Raw genomic sequence first — 25643 nt, 5'->3', positions numbered from 1 at the left:
TCTCTAATTACCAAGGGTCAAATGACTTGACACGTCTGCCATCTCTTCACATTATCTATATTACAGTCATATCTCAATCTTTCCTGCATTAAAAGCCCTTCAATCAGTGCTTCTTCCACAGAGTGTTTGCTGCAAAGACTTATCTGAAGATGTTTTGCAAACTCTTTAACACTTTAGTAATTGTTTCTCTATTTTCTCCAGCTTTAATATAAAAGTAATTGGCTAATGGGAGTCTAGAGCACTTTGTAAATTAGGTCTTCCTGGGCACTAATTAAAGATAGAATCCTCTTGCTTTAGTGGACCCAACACACTGGCATTTTGACCTCAATTAGGAGCTATTTTTGGAATCCTATTTAGTGGGTCTTCTCTTTTGTGTACCGTATCTGGGTTAGGAACCAGGGTCTTTGGTGTAAACACAAGTACCACACAACAGATGTAAAGAACTTTGTCCAAACTTTTAAACTCTTATCTGTTTTGTCTTTTGAGAAACTGTGTTTAAACGCCATGTTTTCTGTATATTTTCAGCTGCTGCTCCAATCTCTGCTTTATTTTCTGTTGTCCTTCCTTTTGAGTGGACAACCTCTGTTTTCCCCACATAAACAAATTAACCTTCAAATTAAACCAAGAGGTTGGGGTTTATCCTTATTTATTAGGGCCTCTGCTGGCTTTGACCAGTATGTCTTAGTCTGTGTATCTGTGTGTTTGCTCTCTCTCAGGTGAACACAAGGCCTAATCCAGAGTGTAATGCTGTTCCAGAGTCCATAACCAACAACAGGTGAGTTCTTCTACTCCTCTGTAAAATTTCATCTTCACGATAACTCTGATTCTAATACCACTGTAACTGTGCTCCTCCAGTTTAAAAAAATCATCTGCTGAACTGAAGAGGATCCTTACAAATGGACAGGTGAACCTGCGCTCTCTGTTTAGAAATAATTTGACTTCTGCTTCACACCTGGTTCATGGTTTTCCCCGACAAGAGCTCATTCTCACTAATGGTCAGCTTCTCTATTGATTTCCTGTTCTGCCAAATTAGGGCAGGTGAAACAGAGTGTGTGTCTCTGCTTTATGCGGAACAGAGGCTTTTACTATCTCACTCTATCTGCCTCTCTCTAACACACACACACACACACACACACTTAGTGGCTTGTGTGTCAGAAAGACAATTAAGTGCAGTCTCTCAGGTTTCTGCTGGAACACAGTTAACTAATAGAGCTGTTCCTTCTCTGTTCTTCCCCACATTTCTTCTCATTCTCTCAGTCACCCTCATCTAACCATGTTATCCAATCAATTTATTGAAGCGTGGGTGTGGACCTCATTCGTGTTTGTTGTGTGCATGCCTGCCACTTTATAAAACCACAGACCATTTTCCCATCATCATTAAACAGACTTTTGTGTACACTTATGTAAACATGTTTTTGTGTTCCGTTAATAAATAAAAAAAATTCAAGCTCAAGAAATTTGACCTCCTTATTGACATTAAAGGCATTATAGTATAAGTTTGTGGCAACAGAAAAGTATAGCCTGTGCAGCAAATGAATGGCCATTAAACCCTCTATTACAGCCATTCTCCAGTTCAGGCCAGAATAAAGCCCTTTAATAAATTGGACAGCAAATATATTGATCCTGGTTCAGTTGTTTTCTCCTCTAATGCTGTTGAACTTGCACTGACCCGAATGCTTGCCTTGTTTATAGGCATCTGTGGCAGCTTACTCCACTGTATCTCTTTCACCTGTGTAGTTACACACATCAGCCTTCAATGGATCAGCTCTTACTCATAACAAGCACCTTTTTGTTGTTTGTGGCTCTGCAGATAAATGCACAAGATATCCACTACCAAGAGCAGCTCGGTCACGGGAATGGAGGAGCCGTTTACAAGTAGGTGGAAATGGTCTCACTGCCTCTTCTCGCTATAATTCTAAGCATTTATCCCTCTTTTTTTGGTGCAACATAAATCACTGGTTTTATCTGTCCCTGCATTTATTTATTTTAGCGTGAAGGTTGCAAACATATACGATATTGATTTGGGGCTGTACCTGACAGCACTGGGCTTAATCTGTCTATGGTATGGAATATTACCTGCCACGAGAGAGGCACTCTATTCTTTCTGGAAAAATATATTGTTGGACTGCCAAGGGTCTGACAATGTTGGCATTTGTGGTGTTTATTCTGACCCTCTTTTTCCCCATTTTGTGTTTCTGCCTCCCCATCGGATCTTCCCCTTTGAGCTGTTTTATTGAGATTGAAGTATTGATCACTGCTCAGGCTAACCTTGAGTTGACAGAGTGTCTGCGACATGGTATTCCCAGGAAACCCAGTAAATTTCCAATGAAATGCCCAAGACCGTTCCTCTTTTATTTCCTCAGTGTCTTTGCAACCACCTTTTATCATTTTATGATTCAGAAGAGAATCAGGACCTGAAAAACTTTTATAATTACCACTGATTCTCATGCTATATACATTACTATTTAGTATATGAATGAAACAGCCAATTAATGAAGTTAATTAAGCCTGTGATTCATGCAGAATTCAGTTTAACTCCCATCTTCATACAGGATCTCTGGAGCTCAGCTGTAGTAACTATTGGGTTCTCGGTCACGTCTTTTACCAGGGCCGTTTCCCCAAGATTGCTCATTTTGTAGACTCTGGGAATAGTCCTGGTCGTTCCAAAGTTCTTTTGCTCATTTTCCAGATCTGTGTCGTGCTAAGGTCCTGTCTGTGCCTCTGAGGGCAGTTGTCTTGATCTCATGGTTTGACCTTCAAGTGTAGACAAATCTCAAAGGTTATCAAGAGGAATAGAAGGCACACTTTATAGTCAAGTGTTTCAGGATGGCATTTTTCATTTCATTCATTTTTTTCATTCTGTCAGTCCAAGGTGTGAAACATGATTAAAATGCTGTAATCACACATACAAGTGACCAGCAAAGAGTTTCATTTTTTTCCCTTGGAAAAAATTCTGACCTCTTCATCCTCTACCCTGTGGTCCAGCTTATATTTGGCTTATCTCATATGGAGGCGCTACCACTCCCCACCTTTTAACCTCTTAGCCCATTTATGACCTACAGCCATTTAGACTCAATTGGATGTTAGCAACACCTCAGCTCTCCATAGCCGCACACTGACCCAGCAATCCATCACTGTCAGCCTTTGTTTTTTATTACACACTCTCTCAGAGGTCCATCTAGTCCACCGGTTTGTGTGACTCGGTGGCATACAAACAATTACAAGGACACACAGGCTACTTTTTTGAGCAAGATACATATTAAGACGACCACATTTGCTGTGTTGTGATATCTGTTTAATGCATCCACAATTGTTGGTTTCACATCAAATCATTTGGTCTTCAGTTGGTCTTGTTTTTTGGGGGTGGTTTAACCAAAATGTAGCAATGGTGAGCATCTTTGGCTGAAAAGGGATCAATAGTTATTTAATGCAATGAGCCAAAATAAAGGTAAATTACATGATCAGCAGCATGTCAGTAAAATGACTATTAAGGAGGGTCCATAAAATGGCATCATCAGATAAAGGATGAATCAATAATAATAATAATAAAATTATTTTTGTATTAAAATGTAATCAAAAACATTACACTTATCTGTATCATCTCCAACTAATGTTCCCAGACTAATATTACAAACACATCCTCAATTGTTGCTGCAAACTCGGATTTTTGGACCATTTCAGAGAACCACCCCTTTGTTTCAAAGGAGGGAAACCTTTCATTTTTAACAAGGCTTTTGTTCTGAAAGATTAAAAAACAAAGCCGTGGTCAGTGCAGCATTGTTTTAAAAAAAATCCTCTCCTGGTTTTCATTCAGTTACCGCAGTCGAAAATTAATTATTGGCCAAACTGCAGAATCACACGTGTCAGAATTTCTGCACTTGTGTCTCAGTATTCTGCAGGAGTCTAATTTATTCATTGAAGTGCGCAGTACACAGATTGTTTGGACTACAGTGAAAGGAGGGACTGCTGACATGACCAGTCCTGCTAAAACTTCACAAAATGGTTTGATTTAATTTGAAAAAAGAAAAGCCTTAGGCTGAGGCATGCTAGCACAACTGTGATTGTAATCCAGCTTGCTTATGCTTCAGGTTCTGCCTGCCTCTTTCATTAAGAAGGACCATTACAGCAGTTTCAGGTGACCGAGTCGCGGCTCTTCACCACCCGTCTTCCAAGTACGACGTTAGCCCTGATCTAAGAGGCCTGTGTCTCTAAACCTGCAGCCCTGGAGTCTGAGACAGAGAGAGGCCGTATGAATACTGCATGATGGAGCTTTTATTACAGAGTGAGCTGGAGTGTAAATAAGATCCAGGCAATGGGGCACGTTTACTGGGGTCACATCAGGGGGAAGTGGCTGGGGGGGTGGATACGTAACCTTGTTCCCATGTCTCCTGCCGTCACGGGCCTGTCATAGTAACTCATACGGCGATGCTCGGCCCTGGGGTGGTCAAGGGCAGTCTGAGAATAAAACTTTACCCAATCAGCAGTCCAAACATATCTTAATAAATATAAAATGGATGTAGGAAACACTGAAGAGTGTACTCATGTGTACATACACCTTGTATCCAGACACCTGCTTGTAACTGTCAGCTTATCTACAATTCCTATCTTTGCTTAGATTAGTACAGACTTGATTAAATCTTCTTCTGGACTGTTTGGCACTCACGACCTGCCCAGACACGGTTTGATATGTCCATCACGGAGATCTCCCCCCAATTAACATCCTCATCTTAATCAAGTGGTAACAGTCAGGCTTAACTGATATTGATTGTGTTTTAAAGGAAGGCAAAGAATTCAAAATGGAATCCAGACAGTCAGCCTTATGCAGAGATCTTTTACAGAGAAAATTAGACTTTAGCTTTACCAGGATAGTAACCTGGTAACTGTGCTTTTTGGGGTTAACCCCTGAAGGCCTGTTCTGGTTAGGAGAAAGTGGTGCAGAGTGAGCAAAGGCACAAGCGTCACACCTTACAGCACAGACATTTTTCTCTGAAGACTGACTGACAGGTGGGCAGCTGGTGTCACATTGTCTGAGGTTAGCACCAGCTGATGGTGTGCCATCCTCTGCCTCCGTCTCAGCCTCATCGGCACACAGCTGTTGGGCAGTATGCATCCTTCAGCGGTACAGGTTCAGTTCCTGAGGTAAACAAACCTCTGAGTGGCTGTAACTAAAGCCAAAGTTTGGCATCGAGCGGTTTGATAATTAAATCATTATGGGGCCGTATCTGATTGCTGCTTCACTTGCAACACCAAACTCCGTCTGAAACAAACTGTGATGGCCTGGTTTGATCTGGTTTGGGGTATTGACCTCTGACATTTTCACAAATGGCAACAGCATTTAGTCGAGGCTAAAAGCCAGCATTGCTCAGAGATGCAAAATATAGGCAGTCTTCTCAGTCAACATTCAGAACCATGGTTTCAGCAGATCAGAACTGTGTGTACACATATAATACCCATCATGATTTATTAAAAGCCCTTCAAACTTTATTTGTTTTTTCTGTCCCTTCAGAGCATACCATGTTCTTACTAGGCGGGTTTTAGCAGTCAAGGTAAGAGTTCTAGTATTTCATTAGGTGATCATCATTACAATATTGGATTAAACTTAATGATTGTTTGTTTTACAAATGTATTGAATTTCAGGTCATCCCTCTGGATATCACAGTGGAATTACAGAAGCAGATCATGTCTGAATTAGAAATCCTTTACAAGGTCAGTTTTGTGGTTGTTTCCTACAGTACACATGGTCCAGACCTGATTTCACTCAACTACAGATCAAAATATAAGATTAACTCTTTCCTGGCGAAATATTTTCAAAGCTCAAATCAATCTTTAATAGTTGTTTTTTTTTAATATATGGGTATTTTCTGCTGTAGTAGCACTTCTTAATGAGGCAACATTCCGACAAATTCCTCTTGAAGGATTTTCTCCTTCGTAATCATTATCTTTTCTTTTGATTGCAGTGTGATTCGCCGTACATCATCACTTTTTTCAGTGCCTTTTTTGTAGAGAACAGGATATCAATATGCACAGAATTTATGGATGGTGAGTTTTCTCTGTGTGTGTGTGTGTGTGTGTGTGAACACAAAATCATGTTGTTTTTTCTTTCCTAGCCAAAGCTGTGTAGCAGAGACTTGTGGGATCTCTCCTATGTCTCTCTGTCATCAAACCATTTACACTTCTACAGATCAACAAAATGTCTTACTGCTGTGTGCTGCTTAGAATGCTCATGTGCTAAAAGCTACAGGGGTGTGAGAAATCTTGACTTAAGTGCACATGTTTTTAAGTTTGAGTGTCGACATGTGTGTTGCAGTGATTCCAATGTCTCACACATTTGATAGCTTTTCTGAACTCTCTGAACTTCATAAAACTTATTTTGTGCAGTAAATTCCATTTATGTTTCATCATTGTGGTGGAAGAAATTACCACAGAAATGGCAAAAATGGGGCACTGGAGTTGGATTTTAGCATTTCTGTGATAATGGCGGTGTGTTTCAGTTCATAAACTGAGCACATGTGCTGTCATTTAATAATACTTTGGTTCGTGCATAAAGCAAATCTGCTCAGGATTAGGACTGCAGGTGCATTGTTAAAACCCTGTAACAACAAAAAAAAACATTCAAATGATATATGTAACATAATTAGAGCCTCATAGCAACCCAACAGTACTCTGAATAAATTATTTGTCCTATTTCAGGTGGGTCTCTGGACGTGTACAAAAGAATCCCAGAACACGTACTGGGGAGGATTGCAGTGGCAGTAAGTTTAAATCTGACGTGGTTTTAGACTTGCATACATAAACTCAAAGTCCTCGTCGCTACAGGACTGACTCTGTTGAAGATGAATAGCTTCAAATGTCCTTTTTTTCTGGGGTTTGCAGTATGACTTAAATCAAAAGACAGCAAATGAAACAACTTTTGTGGGGTTTTTTCACAAGTGTGTATAAAAAAACACGTTTTTTTTATATCTTGTTACTAATTTGGTAGACAAAGCACAGGTCTGTAGAGAAATGTCAATTTAATAAGTCGGTAAAAGTAAAGAGACCCACATGTGCAAATTTTTCAATTAGCTTCTTTTGAAAAAGTGACAAAGTCTGTGCTCCTCTTCTTTTATCCTCCCTCTGCTTACTCCTCTGTTTCTCCTCAGTTAAAACTAGTATCTTCACAACTGTAGCCTTGGCTTTGATAAATACGCGTATCTTTTAAACACCTATTATCCCTCCCCTGTCTCACCTTTAACTTTGTCTGTAAGCAAACAATGACAGCTATTTAGTCAGTGTTAATTCTAATTTGCAGCTTTTCCTCTTTTGTACCGTCACAGTTGTTAATTATCACAGACAGAACGCGCCCAAGAGGGTGTTAGTGAAGCTGCCTACTGTTGTTCCTCTCTCAGCGCCACCATTTTTGATTCAGCAGGGCTTCAGACAGCTTTTATGAATGCTTAATTTATCTCAAAGGGTAACGTGCATTACAGAATCACAAAAGGTGTGTGCAGGTTCAAATCAGCTCTTCCAGTTACACTTTGCAACATTACAGGGAGATTTGTAACACATGAAGGACACATTTGTGTGGTTTAAATGGTATTTACATGTAAAAAATATTTCCAATTTTTTTTTAACCACATTTTCAGCCTTATAAACTCTAGTTATTGTAATTTTATGACTCTCTACATACCTTTCCGTCACATTAAAGTGAATCTATAGCTTCAGATGCAGGTTAAAATGTGAGACTATGTTGCCAAGTTTATAATTATCTACATCTCCAGGTGGTCAAAGGCCTGACGTATCTGTGGAGCCTGAAAATACTTCATCGAGGTGAGTAAAGCGGCGTGCTGGTGTTGATAAATAATGGCTGCGCAGTGCTTGTGTTGCAGTTCTATCAAGCAGTTTGTCTCCGCAGATGTCAAACCATCCAATATGCTGGTGAACACCCGGGGACAAGTCAAGCTCTGTGACTTTGGTGTCAGCACGCAGGTACGCTGATTTGTTTGTGCGAGCATGACAGCGAGAGAGAGAGAGAAAGATGGAGAGAGGAGGCACAATTGTCTGGAGCTGCATCACAACAGCGCTGTGTGCGTGTGGTCAGCCTGTCAATCACCCTTTTCCTTTTCAAGTCAAAACATTAGCGCCCTCCCGAGGGTCTTCCACTCATATTAACTGCCTCCCCCCACCATTGTTCTGCAGCCTCAAAAAAAAATCAGTTATTATAATTATGGCCTACACACACAAGAGCAAAGCCTCATTGATATGTATTCAGTAGATATGGGAAGAGCGGGGGTAGCAGACAACTATTGTCGTGTGTTCGTGCATGCGAGCATGTGTAATGAAATCATTTGGGACAACCTTCAGCTCTTCCCAAAAACCTCAACCCTGCCCTTTCAGCACACACACGCACACATAAATAAATAACTACTGTGGCAAATAGTTTTTCTTTCTTAACCTCCATTTTCTCTGAGGCTCCAAGGTGATTTTTTTTTACACCTTGTCTGTGTTACACACTCGATTTTTCCAGTGTATCTCTCTGCTCCACATAGACCATCCTCCCCTCACTCTTCAGGGCGTTCTACTAAAAAAGCCATAAGGGAACAGGCACTCATTATCACGGTCCTGTCATTGATGGCATGTGCCATTGTAGACACACACGGACACACACCACCTTCTCCTTGTCTTACCCCTTTTCCCTTGTGTTGGGAGTAGCCCAGAGTAACATGACACAACAGTGGCTTTAGATAATATGTTATGGTTCAGCTCCTGGCTTGTTTTATTTCCATCGAACGACCTTATAACATTATTTATGCGACTGCATCTTATTTCATTTGCAGTTGGTGAATTCTATTGCCAAAACATACGTGGGGACAAATGCATACATGGCGGTGAGTCCTTCCTTTAAAAACTCCTCCGTGAGTTGTAGAATCTACCTTTACATGGGTTGACTTAATGGTTTTCACTTCCCAGCCTGAGAGGATATCAGGAGAGCAGTACGGCATCCACGCAGATGTCTGGAGCGTGGGAATCTCTTTCATGGAGGTTGGTTGTTCTTTAGCTTGTGCTACATCCACCTGTACGTGTTATGCACGGCCTTTTCTTATTGACAGAACGGAATAAGATGCATGCTTGCGTGCAGCAGCTGTATGACAACATGTGTTTCCAAATAAGGCTTTAATTTCAGTCTCACTTTTCCTGCTCTCTTGTCCTCCCACTGACATTATTGATTTCCCATCTGTTTCTGACTGCGGCTGTCTCTCCGCCGTCTAACAAATGATGTGGGCCTCTGCCTCAGCTCTGTTTGTCAATAATGTTTGATGTTTTTACAATTATAACAGTAATGGATGAGTTCATGTCAAAATTATTGACATGATCTTTAGGTGATAAAGAGAGACTTATGTAGCAATGGTCCCTCTGAGCCTGATCTCTTTATCTCTAGCTGTGGATATGTACATTAAGCTAAATGAAATGACCTGCACTTCCACTCCATTTGGATTGATCTGTACCCCACTAGTTGTTCTATTTGTGTTCAAGGAGAGACGTTGAACATTTTGACATTTTAATAATGTAATGTTGCCAATAATCTGCCCTTGACCAAGATGAAAATGCCCACCCCACCCGAACTGAATTGCCAAATGTCAGGGAAAGCTGTCACCCAACCCCCAACCCCATCCTAAACATGTAACCATCCCACAGTCTTGCCCTTCTCCTCCTGATCCATCCGTTTTGCTCTCCACGGGGGATTATCGTAGAGGGGTTACTAGCTAATCGCTGATGTTGTTTGATGAAGAAGTGCTGCTGGCAGGGGGGTGCTGAGCTTACCTCAGAGACTAAAAGTCTCAGGTTCTGCCAGGTTTGGGGCCTACAGCAGCTTTCCCATTCTTTGTCTGCTCTTGTTTTCCTTCCCTCATGCTGTGTGTGTACAGGTGCATGAGGTGTGCATGCACCTGAAATGTTCTGTAAGCCATTTTGACTCTTTCTGAAATGAGAATGTAACCGTATGTATGTATTTATTTGTTTACATTTTGTCTTATATAAACAGTTCAGAAAACTTTAAAAATGTGCCATAATATTCGTTCCTTCTTTCTTTTCACAGTTGGCCCTAGGCATGTTCCCGTATCCACAGGTGAGTCACAATTTTGTACCCTTTTTCCATCCGTCTGTCTTTTATTGGTTGGTTTAGCTTGATTAGCACTGCAGCATCAGATGGACTTGTTCCTTTTTTCATGTTTTCTTTGACGATTAAGGAACTTAACAACATTGAACATCGGTTTAGGAAAGATATTTTTCGTACCTTTAAATCTTTTTTTAAAGACAATTTTAATATACCGTTAAAAATTCTTGTGTAGTTTGTGGATCCCTTGATATATATTTTCCTCTCTCATTAAAAGGAATTCCACTCAAATGTAATTGCTGACAACAGAAATCACTTCCCAATCCAATCATGTCTTAATTGGCCTCTTAAAATGGGTTTATCTTGATAATCTGGAGCTGATCTAACTAAATCTGGTTACCTCATGTTACCTCCTGGCTGTTAACCTTCAGAGGAGCAGATATTGTTCTGGGAAGAAATAAACATGTCATATATGTAATTGTCCAATGTTAAACCAGCAATGTTTACCAATGGTCGTTGAATAAAATTGGTCATTTTCTGCAAAAGGTTTAAAATACATTATGTATTGTGGAGTTCACCATTTAATGAAACTGTTAATTAGATGAGTGTGATGTAACATGACCTGTCTGCTCAGACACGGTCTAAAGATCTTACTGCTGTCAGCCCTGGTCAGGAGAACTAGGTCATTAAATGTCAGGCTGGCATAATATGTAGAAAGTAAATGATAATCTTATAACAATCCACTGGTTTCTTGTGGCTGCCCTACTATCTCGTTCTGCCCCCCTTTCGTGAACTATCTTCAACCCTCGTCTGTCAGATCAGGGGCAAAACTCAGCTCTTCCATGAGCACCAGCTCTCCTAAAAGGACTTATCTTTCTTCTCCAATCCCTCTCTCCAATCTGTAGTTTTGGACTGTAAGGTAGTATTTAGTAAATAGGTCTCAATTGCATGGTGGCTTGATTGTGTTTCACTGTAACCATCTGCTAAATGACTAAAATGTCAATAAAATGTTCTACAGACGTTTCAAAGTTTTCTAAAGTCCATAAATTAACCAAGTGGAATTGTAGATGAAATGTTAGACGCTCTCCTCCATCGTAAGCTCTTCGGTGTCGTGCAGCATTCCTTACCTTAGTGTTAATTTTCCCCTGACTCCATATGGGACTGCAGACAGTTCACCTGGGGGCTGAATCCGAGCTGTATGGTGGGAGAGCTCGGATTCAGCTCGTCGGGCGCAGCCAGCCGGAGTCCTCGGGCAGAAACTGTCATTTTATGCAGACGCTGGCACAGCTGTCTGAGAAAGCCCCCCTGCTTCACTCTGCAGAGAGCATTTCAGTGCAGGCAGAGGGGCAGAACTTTCTGAAAACTAAAGAGATTTAAAGGAAATAATAGACGGAAGCCGGTATCTTTTAATTCAGCTCCAGTTGTTTAAGCTGAATTTACCATTGTTGACATTTTTACACCCCGGTTTTTGTCATGATTTGAGAAGGTCTCTTTAATTCCTCTTTGCCACATATCGAGATTCATTTGCATCCCGTGACAGGAGTTAATGAAGTTTTTGCACATCTCGCTTTGAAACTCTTTGGAGACGCCAGATCAGTGATGTGTGTTCAGCTCGCAGCTCTGCGATTATTTTTTTAAATGAATGGTAAAATTGCTTTTGAGTATTTGTTCCATCACATTTTCACAGTTCAGTTTGAAATTCTGGCAAAAACACAATCTCACTGTCCCAGTTATTTTATTTTCTAAATTCATCTACTTCATAGCTGCCGTCAAAAGCAAAGAAAATCAGGGATGCTGAGGAATAAAATAAAAAAATCATAAAAAGACAGTCATGAAATCATCTTATCCCCACTGGTTACATAGAGACCTTTCCTGTATCCTCACCACGAGTGTGCACATAAGGTCAGACCTGATCATCGGCCGACAGTAATGAGAGACCGTAAAAGAGAAAAGACAGTAATGGATTGTTTAACTTCTTTTTAATATGTGGTCACTTTAACTAGTAGAAGAAAATAAGTCCTCTACTAAGTCTCTGACTATCAGTCTCTGGAGCAGTGGGCAATATTGTTCTCCTAATTATTTCTGAACAAATTAGTTTCCCATAGTTGCTCTTAATGTGTTTGAATCATGCAAAAGTGGTTGTAGAGGCGGTTTAAAAGTCTCTTGATATTTGCATGAAAACCTTTATTTAATTGAGTGAATCAATAAGTGTTCTAATGCAGCGTCAAGGACGGGGAGAAATGAGCAATTTATTTATGCGCTTTATTCGACATCTTGCTAAGCTCCGCTTTAAGGGTTTACAGTCGTTAACTTTATGTGGGGAAGTTACAGATCGGTGTGCAAGAAGATAATGATAAATCTGTCGGGATGAGCATTTTCAGTCTTGGAAGGTTTAGTAAAAATGTTAACTTCCTTTTTTGGTAGATTATGTAATACAAACGCTTGTAGTTTTAGCTTGTTAGTTAACAATTTCTAAAGTAAAGTGACCATTTGTCTGCTCTTTAGTGGCTTCTTCCTTTTTCTCCACAGTCGAAAATGGGGATTGTTTGTGTTGGAAGCTAACGTCTCTTCACCTGCGTCACACTGATCCTCACAAATCTTTGTGTTTGCAAAAATTTATCCCGGCACATTTCCACAACCTGGAGGGCAGCAATAAAACGCTGCTCTGAAAAGCAGCATTAGTGCATCTTTTTACCCCCATTCTCCACAAATGAGAGCGGGACCATTAACATTTGTGTGTTTTCATTATGTAAATGGTGTTAGCGCATACTCACAAATTGCCAACAGGAAAGCAATCATTTTCTCAGAGTGTTCATAATGTGTCCAAGTGCATCATTTTGATTATGACACGCTAATTACATATCGCCTGATTCCCTTTTCTATGTCTTGCCCTACAGATTCAGAAAAACCAAGGATCTTTAATGGTAAGTTTTATTGCATTTGAATAGCAGAGAGGAAAATTGAGGTCTCCCACACTGTAGTCTGTTACTCTTGGCTGGCTCTCTCATTTAAAAAAACATTCAGATTGCATTTTTGCAATGAAATATTAGATCATGTTTAAACAGCTGGTATTACATTAGCAGCCATTATGGAATAGTAGGAACAAAGCTGAAAGAAGGATCGTATGCCAGACCTCACCACACTTGATTAATCTATGCATATATCATTTTATCACACTATTGATTGTCCTTATTGCTAAGAAATCTCATGCAGGCACTGTGTTTTTTTTATTTTTTAATCCCCCTATGTTTCTTCTCTTCCAGCCTCTCCAGTTACTGCAATGCATCGTTGATGAGGTGAGTCGTCGTCTTATGTGCTTTTGCATCTAAAGTCAGTCCTAATGGTCCGGAAAGCTTATATTTTGTTTCTTAATGAAGCAAACCACTCAGGCGGCTTTGTTCCCCACTCCCTCAACCCTCACCCTGTCTAACTGCCTTAGGGAAGTACACATATGCACACACACACGCGCACACGGCAGAGGTTAGACCTTCCATGAGTGAGACACATACGCAGCAACCTGGCTGCTGCACAATTTGGAATGTTTCTGAACTATAAAGGCAAAAAGTTTAATCAGGTTTTCTCCATCGTGGCTATAAGAGCACGAAGCTCTACAGCTTCGCTGCGCTCAAAATGACAACACAATTTAATCTCATCAAAGATTTCTTTTTGAGCAGACAGGTTGCCCAGATCATTTAAATTGACAGGGTTTATTGAATAACTTCAACAAGTCAGCAAATGGAACTCTCCAATCCAAGGTTTTACCCATAATCTGGGATTATTCTACAGTAGGAAATCCGTGCATGCAGACTAGTCACGTATGCTGTTGTGAAGTGTTGTCACACCTGGGTTGGTGCATGTGTCTGCTGTAGAGGCGTGTGTAGTGGGAAGAACAGGTTGTCCTTCACACACAGATTCAAAAGACCTTGGAAACACGGCTCCTGCGCGCTGCTAAAATTGCTGAGTGTGGTTTGAAGGTTTGGGGATTTACATGTGTCAGCTCACAATTATAGTTTCTACAATTGTGCTCCTAGTGCATTAACTGATGCCACTTCTTCTACATTTATTTGATAATTGCATTATTAACAAAATGCCACGTGATTGTAGTCCAAATTACCCCCCACCCCCAGTCCCATCATCATCATCATTACACATTAAACATGCGTCGCTTGTCCTTTTCCGCCTATTGATTGTCCGTAATTAATAATTAAGTGTTTTTGGTTGTAATGGATTGACCTGAGCTGAACTGTTCATTATTCCATTACATAGATTCATCAGTCACACTTTTTTTCTTGGGCTGTTTGCTTTTCCCTATGGAAAAAAAAAAAAAAAAGCACTTTCCCTCTCTTTTGTCTTGGTGAATGCTGCGATTTGGAGCAAAGGATAAGCAGAAAGATGTAAAACACAGAAGTCACTAGCCTGGGAATCTGTGGTAGAACACCTGAAAAAGCACCCATATGATGCTGAGTCAGTTCAAGGCTCGTCAAAGGATCAGGTTAAAATATTTACCGGTAATGGTTTAATTCCTTTTCTTTATAAAGTAAAAACAAATGAACTGCAGCTAAGAGAGGAGCCACTGCATCTTCCAATCTAAACGGACATTAGAGCTCAGGGATCTTCAGCAGGAAGTTTTCAGTAATGGTTCCTCCATCTGTTCACAGTGCACGCTCATTAATGTTCCTCTCTCTCCTCCATTTGTTGAATAGCAAGTGGTTTCACTAATAAAGAACTCCCACTTTGTTTTCAAGCCTGTAATTACTGCTCTAATTTTGCCTAATAATTACTTCATGGCAATCACATGTATATTTACTCGTAGCCCTGTACCCTGGCGGTGTGCGTTGTGTCTCCTAGCAAAGCAAGATGACGAGCGGAGGTCTAATTCACACAGACCAGCCACTTTCATCAGCCTGCTTGTCTTTTGTGCCCGTCGCCTGCTGCCACATCAAAGCTGCAGCAGCGCTCCTCTCAGCTGGAGACATGAATACATGCATAAACGTGTGTATTTGTGCTGCGTCCAGGAAGATGCATGCACATGCTAATATGTGAGGAAATTGCAGGGTGATTTTGTACCAGTCTTAGGCTGTGTAAGATGTAAATGTATTTGCACAGCCCATGGGCCTATCCCATCCTAAGTGTGTATAATACACTGTACTATAATAGGCTCTATACGAAAGGAATTACTTGGTACTCTCCTTCTGAATGGGGCGCACGCTGGTGCTGGTGCTGCTTGATGCTCAAGGGCATTTGTTTGTGCGTGCCTGTGTATGTGTACGTGCATGTGCTATGATATATTGCTCATCCGAGCGGTGGCGGTACAGCGAAGTGCAGTGAGATTAGGAAGGAACCCATTCCTTTGTTAATTTAAATGGGTTCATGCATCATGCTTTGCGGGAGCCCGCCGATCAGAACGCCGAGGAATGGCGAACACTGCCCAGAGGTGTTTTTAATGGCACAGCAGGACTTCAGATTTCACAAGGTTTAATTCTCTGCAGTTGAGTAAATTCCTGGTTGAGGGTTGTTGTTTTTTTTGTTTTTTTTAAATCTCTGTGTATCATTGGCCCACAGTGCTGTATACACTTAAGCCTTTACGTCATTTGGGTCTGATTTGATTCTTTTAAACATTGCTGTGTGTGTTAGTGTTGAATATTTTAAATGATCTACATGTTGCTAAGACCAAACTGTACAATATTAGATATGTGAGAGGGTGGAATTATTATTGTTTGAACAATAGCAGAACATGGTTCAAAGGTCAATGATAGCACACAGCATGTCTGGTTTACACACTTATCTTATGACCTTTGTGGACAACACATCGTCAGGAGTAACATGTACGCTTGATTTAAATGTTTACCAGAATGAAATCTTGTTTTTTTTTAATCTAACTGGTCTTGTGTTCTTCCCAGGATCCTCCAGTGCTCCCAGTCAGCCAGTTCAGTGACAAGTTTGTTCACTTCATCACTCAGTGGTGAGTCCAAATGACAAGCAGAAAAGCATCTCTGGGAGTTGATCCACTTCCTCCTCTGATCTAAAGGGACATCACTTTTATCAGTTTAGATCGCCAGCAGTTAGTTCTCTGCAGTGGTTCTTCCATCTTTTCACTGTGCACCTTCATTAATGTTAAAGAAATTAGATTTAATCGACATCAAATCAGAGTTTTGGATGTGGAGGCTGACAGCTTCTGGTTGCAGTATTTAACCGGACTGTGAATTACTGGTGCATATTTTAGTGAAAGTGTGACCTAATAACTTTATCCTCATCCACATCTCTCAATGGCGACGTGAACGAATGCATCCAGCACAATAACATCAAACAGGGTGAACTAAATGTAAATGAATCGGTGGCGAACAATAGCACCAGAGTGCATTTACAGTACCTGTGGACTGTGTATTAATGCCTTGTGGTCGCAGTGGTTTGAGAGAGAAATTTGAGTTTTACTGAAGCTGCATATAAAGGATTGATTTACCTATTGCAACAGGACAAAGACAGTATTTACTCTGCATTTTCCTCTGACTCATTAGCCTCTCGTGTCCCTTCTAAACGGCTGCCTACACCTCCGTGTGTGTCCGTGCGTTGGTCGCCAGCTGTTGTCTATCCCCCGCGGCAGCTTTATTTACTCACGTCTCTCAAAGGACGGGCTGAGGTGCTCGTTTCCCCCTCTGTCTCCTCACAGACTGAGCAGTGATGCGTGTCGCTGTTGCCATCGGTAACAGCAGAAAAGTCCCAGCTCAAGGCCTCAAAAATATGTAATACGTATAGTTTTTACAGACTGGGTCAAAGTCTACACAGAGGGCACTCTCACACATACTGTATGAGTATAATAAAGGTAATTTAAATTGAAAAAATCAGTTTAGTTTGCTGTGTTACTGGCTATGATGTTCATTCATCCATCAGAACTCAGAATTAGGTAGCTTAAACCGCTTTTATCGTCTTCTTTCAGTATGCGGCGACAACCCAAAGAAAGACCTGCCCCGAATAACCTCATGGTAAGTTAAAGCAATGCAATATAGATTACAAAAAAAGCTCCACTGAAGGTGATTGTCACATTCATGCATTTATAAATCTATTAAACTGTATTATGTTGCTAATGCATGGAATATACAATTTCTTTTAAGACTGAAGGGTGTTCAGGTCAGGGACCCTTGAAGTCGGCCTTACTTTTCAGTGAACAGCAGTAATGAACTTTCTGCAACCAATTTAAGATGGCAGGGAGGGTTGGCGAGGGACCTTGATGGGGGGATTGAAACCTCTTCAGTGATAATTTGTTAAATCTCGCCCATTGGAGCCAGGCTGAATAATTCAGGCCACTTTTTTGTCCAGGTGTCAAATAATTCCAGTCTGCAAATATGTATTTTTACAGCTTAATTAACAGAACAAAGGGGAATAAAAATGTGTGACTGCCTTTGTGCACAGAGCAGCAAAATTGTGCCCAATTGCAGATTCATTATTTTGTATGTTGATGCCCAAAACATAATTAATTCTGATATAAAATCAGCACCTTTGGATCCTTCAACCTAGAGACATTGAAATGGAATTTGAAAGAGCAGTTTTGTTTCTTTTTTATTCATAGACTTAAATCACTGAATTATTTTCAAAAAGATTTCCTTTTATATTGTCATGGCCACTTGGCTCAGAATGACCACAACATAAAAGGGGAGACCACACACGTTTTAAAGATTTTAACAAAATGGGATTTATTAAATAACTAAAGTGCAACATCAGTGCTGAAGGTGAACCGAAGGATGTAATGCAGTATCAGTAAGGGGAGAGTGTAAGGTGCAAAAAGGTCTAATGAAATTCCAAACAAAGGGGGAAGCCAACGAGGCTTTAGCAACCAGACTGGCGCTCTCAAGCACGGCCGCAGCTGACCCTCGCTCCGATCAGCCCGATCTCCGTCTCCATCACCACATCAGAACAGTGGTTTTAAGCCATCGCCTGGCTCATCGGGTCAACGAGCCGCACCTGGAGTGGTGACCTCCAGACAGCTCCAGACAGCTCCATCTGCACGCCATACACAACACAAGACCAAGCGCAGCCAAAAACACCATTCCCAAATATTGACCCAGACGTGAGGCCGCCTATCCATATTTAATTGGTTAGCAGTTACCATCAGTTACCATTTCAGGTTTGACTGGGCAGATTTCATACACTCTCCCTTGTTCCCTCTTATGGAATGTGGTCGTAGTAGCGGCGAAGCTTTGGCGGTTTGTACAAACGGGGTTTTAAAAGCTGCGACACGCTCCGGTCTGTGTCCCCGGATGGTGGACAGCAGGGTCGGGTCCACAGAGAGAGGACGGAAGGTGTAAATGCAGAGCTGCTCACACTCGGCATGTTCTCGGTCTCTCACCAGGCAGGAGGCGCACAGGGCAGCGCCGTTTAAAGACCGGTTTAGGAAAAAAGCTGGTCCTGAGGGAGAGGACACTCATTTTATTTTGAGAAAGTTTTTGCTTGGAACGCTGCTTTTATGTTCTATGACTTCAAGTCAAATGTGTTTGTTCTTTTATTTAGAAATGGGTTTGGTTTCTCCTCTCCTGTCCTGCTAGACCTTTTGAACAGATGAGCAGGCACGTACGGACCCCTGCTGATTGTCTTTGCTCCCCACCTCTCAGCCTACCTTCAGCTACCCGAGTACATTAAAGCTCTTTACCTTTTCGGTCTGTATGTTAACGTGCCGAGCCGCCGGTTTTGCCTCTTTATTTCCTCTCTGTGCTCTACAGAAAATGCCACCATTTTGAAACTGCAGGCAACGAAAGCCAGTGACATTTTTCTGCAGCCATGTAAACTTTCCTGCAGTTTGAGGGGTTTAGGGTGTGTTTTTCTCACCGCAGAAGTGATCAGAATTCGACAGGAATGTCGCACAAGTGGCATGAAATGATCTTTTATCAAGCGATTCGACCCTGGAATTGAACAAGATTTAATTTGAACATTTCTAGACAGAAAAGTAACACCTATACCCAGGATCTGTCCTCTTTTCACCACATTTTGTCTGAATTAAACTTACTAAGCTTAGTGGTTTGGTTATGGTCTGTCTTATAAAAAAAAACAACACTGACATTATTTTGAACCAATTTCATATCCAAAAATTCCTCTTTATTTTGTCTGTTCTATTTAAACTGCACAATCTGTGTCTACTTCAGAGAAAACAGTGATGACCCTCACTTTAATTTTCTTTGACTAAGATTTGATGGACATTTGGCCCCCGTCCTGCTGCCCATCCCCGTTCCCCCGCCCCTCTCCGTCCCTCACTCCCCAGCCAGCAGCCTTCACGCAGCCTTTTAGCACCCTTGTCAGCACCCTTGTCAGCACAGCCTTCCTATTCTGCTTCTCTATTCATAGGCACAGATACAGACATTTTTACCCCCTCCCAAAACACACACACACACACACACACACACACACACACACACACAGAGGCACCAGATGAGCCCCATGGATCCTGACAAAGGAACCCCTCCCTTTTCACCCCTAACCTGCGTTGCTTAGACAGATTAGTGTTGCAGAACTCCTCATCATGCCTGTATCAGCTAATGTGGATAAAGGAATTTGTTACCTTTGCTTTTCCCACCTCTCCTTCTTCTCTTCTGTCCTGCCTTCCTTCTCTTTGTCCACTCAGAAGTCCATGTCTCCTTTAGAACTCCTTGTGTGCTAAAAGCCTGTTGGGGCTCTGGTCAGTCTCTCCTCAGACTTCTGTCTGATCTCTTTGTCTCTCTTTCCATCACTCAACATCTGCACCTTTCTCTCGAATAATCTCGACCCTTGAGCTTCACGTTTTGGAACCGATGGCCCGTTTGGTCGTGGTTTGTACAATTTGAGTGTTTGGATATTGAAGTTTGGGCACTTGGGGTTGTCTCTTCTGTCCATAATCTGCAGTTCATCAGGCTCCCTGGAGGTCACTGCAGCCCAGGAGATGGTGTGTGTGGCCTAATCTGCCACCAAAGGCCATAACAGGGCAGCACAGAGAGAAATATAGGAAGGCAGCCATGTGGTTGCTTTGTTTTTGTATTGCTGCTGTGGCTTTGCTTGAGATAACTGATAGTACCACTCACCGCCAGGGTCGGGCTTTGGATCTGTGACCAACAGTCTGTTGAACAACATGTTATGTTGTATTGTGACAGTGGTTCTACAGAACTACCAGGTCCCTCTCACACCGCCGTCAGAATTATGTCAGCAGGATCTTCTTCTGAGTTATCCTGCAGAAACCAACAGGTTTCCAGAGGTAACAAGTGATTGGCATGATCATCTTTAAAGACCCCCTTTTTCTATCCATCCTCAAACACACACAGTGACAAACACACTGCATTTCCTCCAACACTATTCAAATGAGGAGACGGCCATTCTCTTGTTTTAATTGCCTCTAACTCGTTTTAATTCCTTCTGAGCATATTAATCATACACTGAGTTATTTAAAATCGCATAAATTAATCTTGGATTAAACAGAGCCACACAGGCTTCAAACAATTAAAGACTGGGATAGAATTTCCCCTGGGTTCAGGCCCTTTCTCTTAAAGCGGTGCAGTTTCAGGTGATTATCCGGTTTTGATGCGGTCAGACAGTGATTAATGTAACTTCATCTCACGTCTGTCCACCTTCCCCTGCAGCAGGAAGACACGACACCTTCAATGACCCCCGCTACGGGACAGTTATTCATACTTCACAGGCTCCGCCCTCTTCAAGTTCCCAGTAATTGAATTATCAGTTGAATGCAGGTTTCAGCAGGCAAAACCTGTGTACATCTGCGCTTTGATTGTTGGTGTGATAGAAGGGGTGAAGAGGAGTGGTGCGGTTTGAGTGAGGCCCTTTTATGCCCGTCAGTTTCCAACAGAAGCCTCTGGCCAGGCTGGGTCTAATTCTGGAGCAGCAGCACCAAGTTGAAATTAAAATAACGCCACTCAGGACGTCCTTTTTTATTTCTCTTATTCCCTCTCTGCTGAAGAGGCAGAGAATGATTGATTAGATGGGGTTCAGGACAGAGGGGCACCCAGGAGTGTCCACATCTAAAACGCACACACACACACACACACACACACACACACACACACGGATATGAGAGTAATTAACCTCAGACTGTTTTAACCCAAAGTGCCTGTTAGAAGGACAACAGGATTGATGGAACTCCCTCAGCCTTTAAAAATCTCTGTAGTTTCTGGAAGATTGAATATCTTATATATATAAGATATATATAATATATCTTTTTTAAATATTTAAACCAAATTTTTAGTATTTACAGTGAATCTGAATTCTGAATGTTTCAATATCTGATCCATTACCAAATGACTTAAGTTGAGGACTTACTAACTAAAAGAGCAGCACCTTTAGTTCTTAATGTATTAGCGCCCTAATCAGGCTAAGCTAGCTGGGCTAATCAGTTAGTTAAATGCTCCAGGCTAATGATTAACCAGGTTAATTACTGGCACTCCTGCCGTAAATACACAGAAGATGACATCATGACATAATCTGATTAAGGATTTATGACGAACAGGCTTGAGAAGGATTCAGTTTTCATTTCTTGTCAGATGTGGAGATGAGTGTCGAAGGGTTGGTCTAGCCGGCCTCAGTTTGTTCTTTATGGAATTGGACGACAGAATCAGTTTGTTTGAGGTGTCTCATTTACCCCCCCCCCCACACACACTCACACACACCCCCGCCGCGGAGACCTCACCAGCCTCCTTGACCCCCAGCTCTATCTGGAGGATCCCCCAGATGAGCCTCCTGACTGAGAGTGTTGTCGCTCAGACGTCACGTGGGCGCGACAACGTATGATAATAAACTTTACGAGCTAACTGTTGGTAAAGTATCAGAACCTTCCCGTTTTATTACAGGGGCCATTTTACAACCTGTGAATATTCATGTTGATCATTAAGAACACTTATTAAAACATCGCTGATCTGGAGAACGTAAACATTTAAAGACATCCCCGTTTAGTTTATTTGTATTTTATTATTATTTCCTCGACCATGTTTAGAATAATTGTAGAAGATGAATGCTTTTTATAGAATCCACATTCAAATGTGATAATGTTTGTGGCTCCAATCTGTTTGATAATAAAAAATGATATTGTGGATGAGTTAAAAAATCTTGTAATGGCCTTTCAAATGTCGCCTTGTTGTTTTTACGAGAGCTCGTTACGCCGGCTTTTACGTCGTTTCAGCCTTATTTTCCATCCTGAAGGTCACACGTCTGACGACTCAACTGCTGCAAATAAACACATAAAAACGCCTATGAAATATTGATTATTTTCCTGTTTGTTTGGCTTTTTAGGATCATTCCTTCATCGTGCAGTACAACGACGGTAACGCGGAGGTGGTGTCCATGTGGGTGTGTCGCTGTCTGGAGGAGAGGCGCGCTCAGGGACATGCCTGACGGCGACCACGGCCACGCCTGGAAGAGCGCCCCCAGAGGCTCCAGAGTGAACTCCATCTGTATGCACTGCTCCAAACACGGGCTCAGAAATCACTAGATGTTGAAAACTTTATGGGAGGAACTCTCCCATAAAGTTTGGCTGTTTTGTTGTGTGAAACCAGGAGCCAACTTCCTCCAGATTATCTGATCCAGATTATCTGATCCAGATTATCTGATCCAGATTATCTCCATCCAGTAAAGTTTGTTTCAGGACTGAGCAGAACTGTGAAGGTTCTCGCCTGTGAGTTGATGTGTGTCCATTCATGTGTAGAAACGTAGATCACAAGTGAACATGTGCCGTTTGAAGCAGCTCTTCCCGATATAATCCTCAAAAATATCTTCTTTTTTTTCCCATCTCTTGAGTAATTTGATCATTGAAAAGTTTCTTCAGCAAAAACCACAGTTCCTGGATTATATTTATCAACTTTTTCCACTTTTACTCACAGTAAATCTGAATAGTATTGCACTTTTTAAAAAAAAAAAATTGCCAAATAATGAGTTGTAGCGATGAGACACGAGTCCCCACCAAAGACAGCGGCGCCGTCTAACACGCGCACAGACTACATCCTAACCTAAATCTACATTATATGAAGAATTTCTTGGACAACAGTAGCATCTTCAAAAGTATTCGAAAGTCAGAGCCCTTAATTCAAGTTCAGGTTCATGTCTCTGCTTAGTGATGGTTGCCAGCGGCGTCCCTTCACTTCCTGTTGCACACTTCAGCCTCGTTTCATAACAGTTCAAATTCCATCGTGTAAGATTTTCAATTTATAGTCTATTATGTGTAAAATAGAATGTGCAATAATCTCAGAATACCAATGCCCATTAATCATCACTCGGGGCGTTTCTATGGTAACCTGAAATGGACAAACTGATTTGAATGCTTAAGTATTCATTAATGTCACATCCGCAGTTGAAAATCTAAATTTAAAATTCTGACCTCTGAACGTCCAGATGTGGGACATTGTGTTGGTCCCCCGGCAGATGTTGTCGTTCCTCTGACAGCTCGCTTCCTGCGATACACATTTCCACCACTAGATGCTGCCAAATCTTACACACTGGACGTAAAATGACCGACAGCCTGAATTTACTGCGGTCTGTAGATGAACATGGAGAGAGATCCGGTGTGATCCCCTCGTCACGGAGGGTAACGGTGAGGCGTCACCATCGAAGCGCCCTCTGCTGGAGGTTGCCAGAACTCTCCGCAATACACTTTGACCAAATTTGCAAGGTTCCAGCGCCGGTCAGAAACACGTACACGCTTCTCTCTTCAGGTTGTCTGAGACATTCGTTTGACCTTAAATGGAACTGATATCAGCGTAATTTTCAACAAAACCCAACCAAAAACACGCGTTGTTCTTTAGATGCCTTATTGTTTTGTTTTTTTAACCTATGTATCTGCAGTATGGACTGAAATATTTATTACCTTTTGTTTGTTGCATCTCTAGTCTTTAACAGTTGATTCCTGTGGTCTGTCCTTTCTTTATTTTTTTTTAATGTTTTTCTCTTTTTTTTTCAAAAAAAAAAAAAAACCACAAAAGAAAAGTCGGCGAGGACCCGTCAGAAATATCGAGGTGTGACATTTCTGACTGGATCGCCCCCTTTTTTGTAATTGTCTGTGTGGGCTCATATTCCAAACATACGCCAAAATAAGAATTTAAAAGTGCTTAAAGTGATCATGTGATTAAATTCTGAATTCATCACATAAACGTTGCAGAATCGTTTTGTCGGCCTCTTCGTGAGTTTCTGAGGAGCGTTTAAACACATCCAGCAACCGCGAGCGGGTTTTTAGTTTTAAGTTACCGCAACAAGATCTCGACAACTTCAAACCTTTGTGTGTCCATAAATGCACACCAGCCATGTCTTTTGGTCTAACATTTCCCCATTTTCCCCCAGAACCTGGAAGCAGCTCGTTATCCTCACTCCAGTAATGATTTGCTTTATTAATCATAGTCAACCTTTAATTAACACCAGCCTTTATTAGTTGAGCATTAAAATGTGAAAAGTTCAAAGTGCAACTGGAGTATATGTTTTTATTCCAACAGGTTAATGCAGAAGTAATTGTGTACATTAATTTAGAGGAGCTGAGGTTGAGATTCAACCTCAATCTAATTTGCTAACTGACTGTTCATCATAGCATAACGTGCCAAATTAGTTTTTTAATGTAAAAATGGTATTTTTTAAAATTATTTTTACTGCAGTATATAAGCTCGCCCAAATGATGTTGCTGGATATTTGGATTTAATTTAAAGTGGTATATTGATGTTTTCACCTCACCAGATCCAATTTATTATGAATTTTTAACCGACCCTCATATTTACTCGTGTTTTGAGGAGCCTCACTTTATGTCAGACCCATTTAATTAGAGTCCCACAAAGCTGTTATTTAAATTTTTTTTTACATGTGCGCGGCCCACACTGTGATTCAATGCTTTGCTTTGTGTTCATATCTTTTTTCCAAAGGGGGATTAAGGACACACTTTGAATCCAAAGGTTGTTTAGCTTCATCCTGAATTTCAGCGCGGTGATGTGAAGGGCCCTGCAGCGGATTGTTGGCTGTGGCAAATGAAGGAGTTTGAGCACCAATTATTCTTCTGAGGGACATCCAGGTATTAATACAGCACATAAGCACAGAACGCTGTGCGTCCTTGTGTACATTTTTTGAAAGATAAGTCTCTGCCACAGCGTGAGCTGCTCTTTACTCCATGAACCTTGTGGCAGCAATGTTCTGAATAAGCGTCTCAGAAAGTTTGATAGAAGTTGAGAGACGGACTGTAGCACACCACCTACAGGCTGCTTTCTGGTGTCCATTTCTGGGGGAGGAGATGCCCGTGAGAAGGGCATCACCTGCCCTACTGAAGGCCTTCATACTCCAACCCAGCGATGTCATCAATGAGAGCCATCGAAACCAGTCGGGATCTTGGGTCAGCGATAGTTTTACTGATATAACTTGCAGGAGATTCTGAGTACTTGGCTGTTTAGCTTTAGCACAAAAAGGCAAGAAAGAGATACCAACGTGGCAAAATAATTAAAATGATGGTTGCGCACATGTGCACGAAAGTCATATTCAGTTATGGATGAAATGGCCAGTGGAGACCTTTACAAGCTTGTTTTTAACGACATGTGCCGCCTAGTGGCCGTGTCTATAATTACAGCCTTGT

The 25643-nt window shown here is 41.4% G+C and overlaps 1 protein-coding gene across 1 annotated transcript in view; it reads left to right on the top strand.

Annotated features, from left to right (window-relative positions):
- The window catches only part of map2k5 (mitogen-activated protein kinase kinase 5), a 29617-nt gene extending 5425 nt beyond the window's left edge, over positions 1 to 24192 (top strand). The window contains exons 6-22 of the mRNA XM_057019341.1: positions 717 to 775; positions 856 to 904; positions 1811 to 1875; positions 5507 to 5546; positions 5638 to 5706; positions 5958 to 6039; positions 6691 to 6752; positions 7758 to 7806; positions 7892 to 7965; positions 8814 to 8864; positions 8947 to 9018; positions 10073 to 10102; positions 12988 to 13014; positions 13354 to 13386; positions 15991 to 16052; positions 17025 to 17070; positions 22343 to 24192. Coding sequence (XP_056875321.1) covers positions 717 to 775; positions 856 to 904; positions 1811 to 1875; positions 5507 to 5546; positions 5638 to 5706; positions 5958 to 6039; positions 6691 to 6752; positions 7758 to 7806; positions 7892 to 7965; positions 8814 to 8864; positions 8947 to 9018; positions 10073 to 10102; positions 12988 to 13014; positions 13354 to 13386; positions 15991 to 16052; positions 17025 to 17070; positions 22343 to 22444 — 972 coding nt within the window. The 3' untranslated portion in view covers positions 22445 to 24192. The remainder of the gene's footprint in view (positions 1 to 716; positions 776 to 855; positions 905 to 1810; positions 1876 to 5506; positions 5547 to 5637; positions 5707 to 5957; positions 6040 to 6690; positions 6753 to 7757; positions 7807 to 7891; positions 7966 to 8813; positions 8865 to 8946; positions 9019 to 10072; positions 10103 to 12987; positions 13015 to 13353; positions 13387 to 15990; positions 16053 to 17024; positions 17071 to 22342) is intronic.
- The last annotated feature ends 1451 nt before the right edge of the window (positions 24193 to 25643 follow it).

The sequence above is a fragment of the Takifugu flavidus genome, chromosome 2 (assembly GCF_003711565.1).
Source record: "Takifugu flavidus isolate HTHZ2018 chromosome 2, ASM371156v2, whole genome shotgun sequence".
Taxonomy (NCBI): domain Eukaryota; kingdom Metazoa; phylum Chordata; class Actinopteri; order Tetraodontiformes; family Tetraodontidae; genus Takifugu; species Takifugu flavidus.
This window is presented reverse-complemented; position numbering and strand designations above follow the sequence as displayed.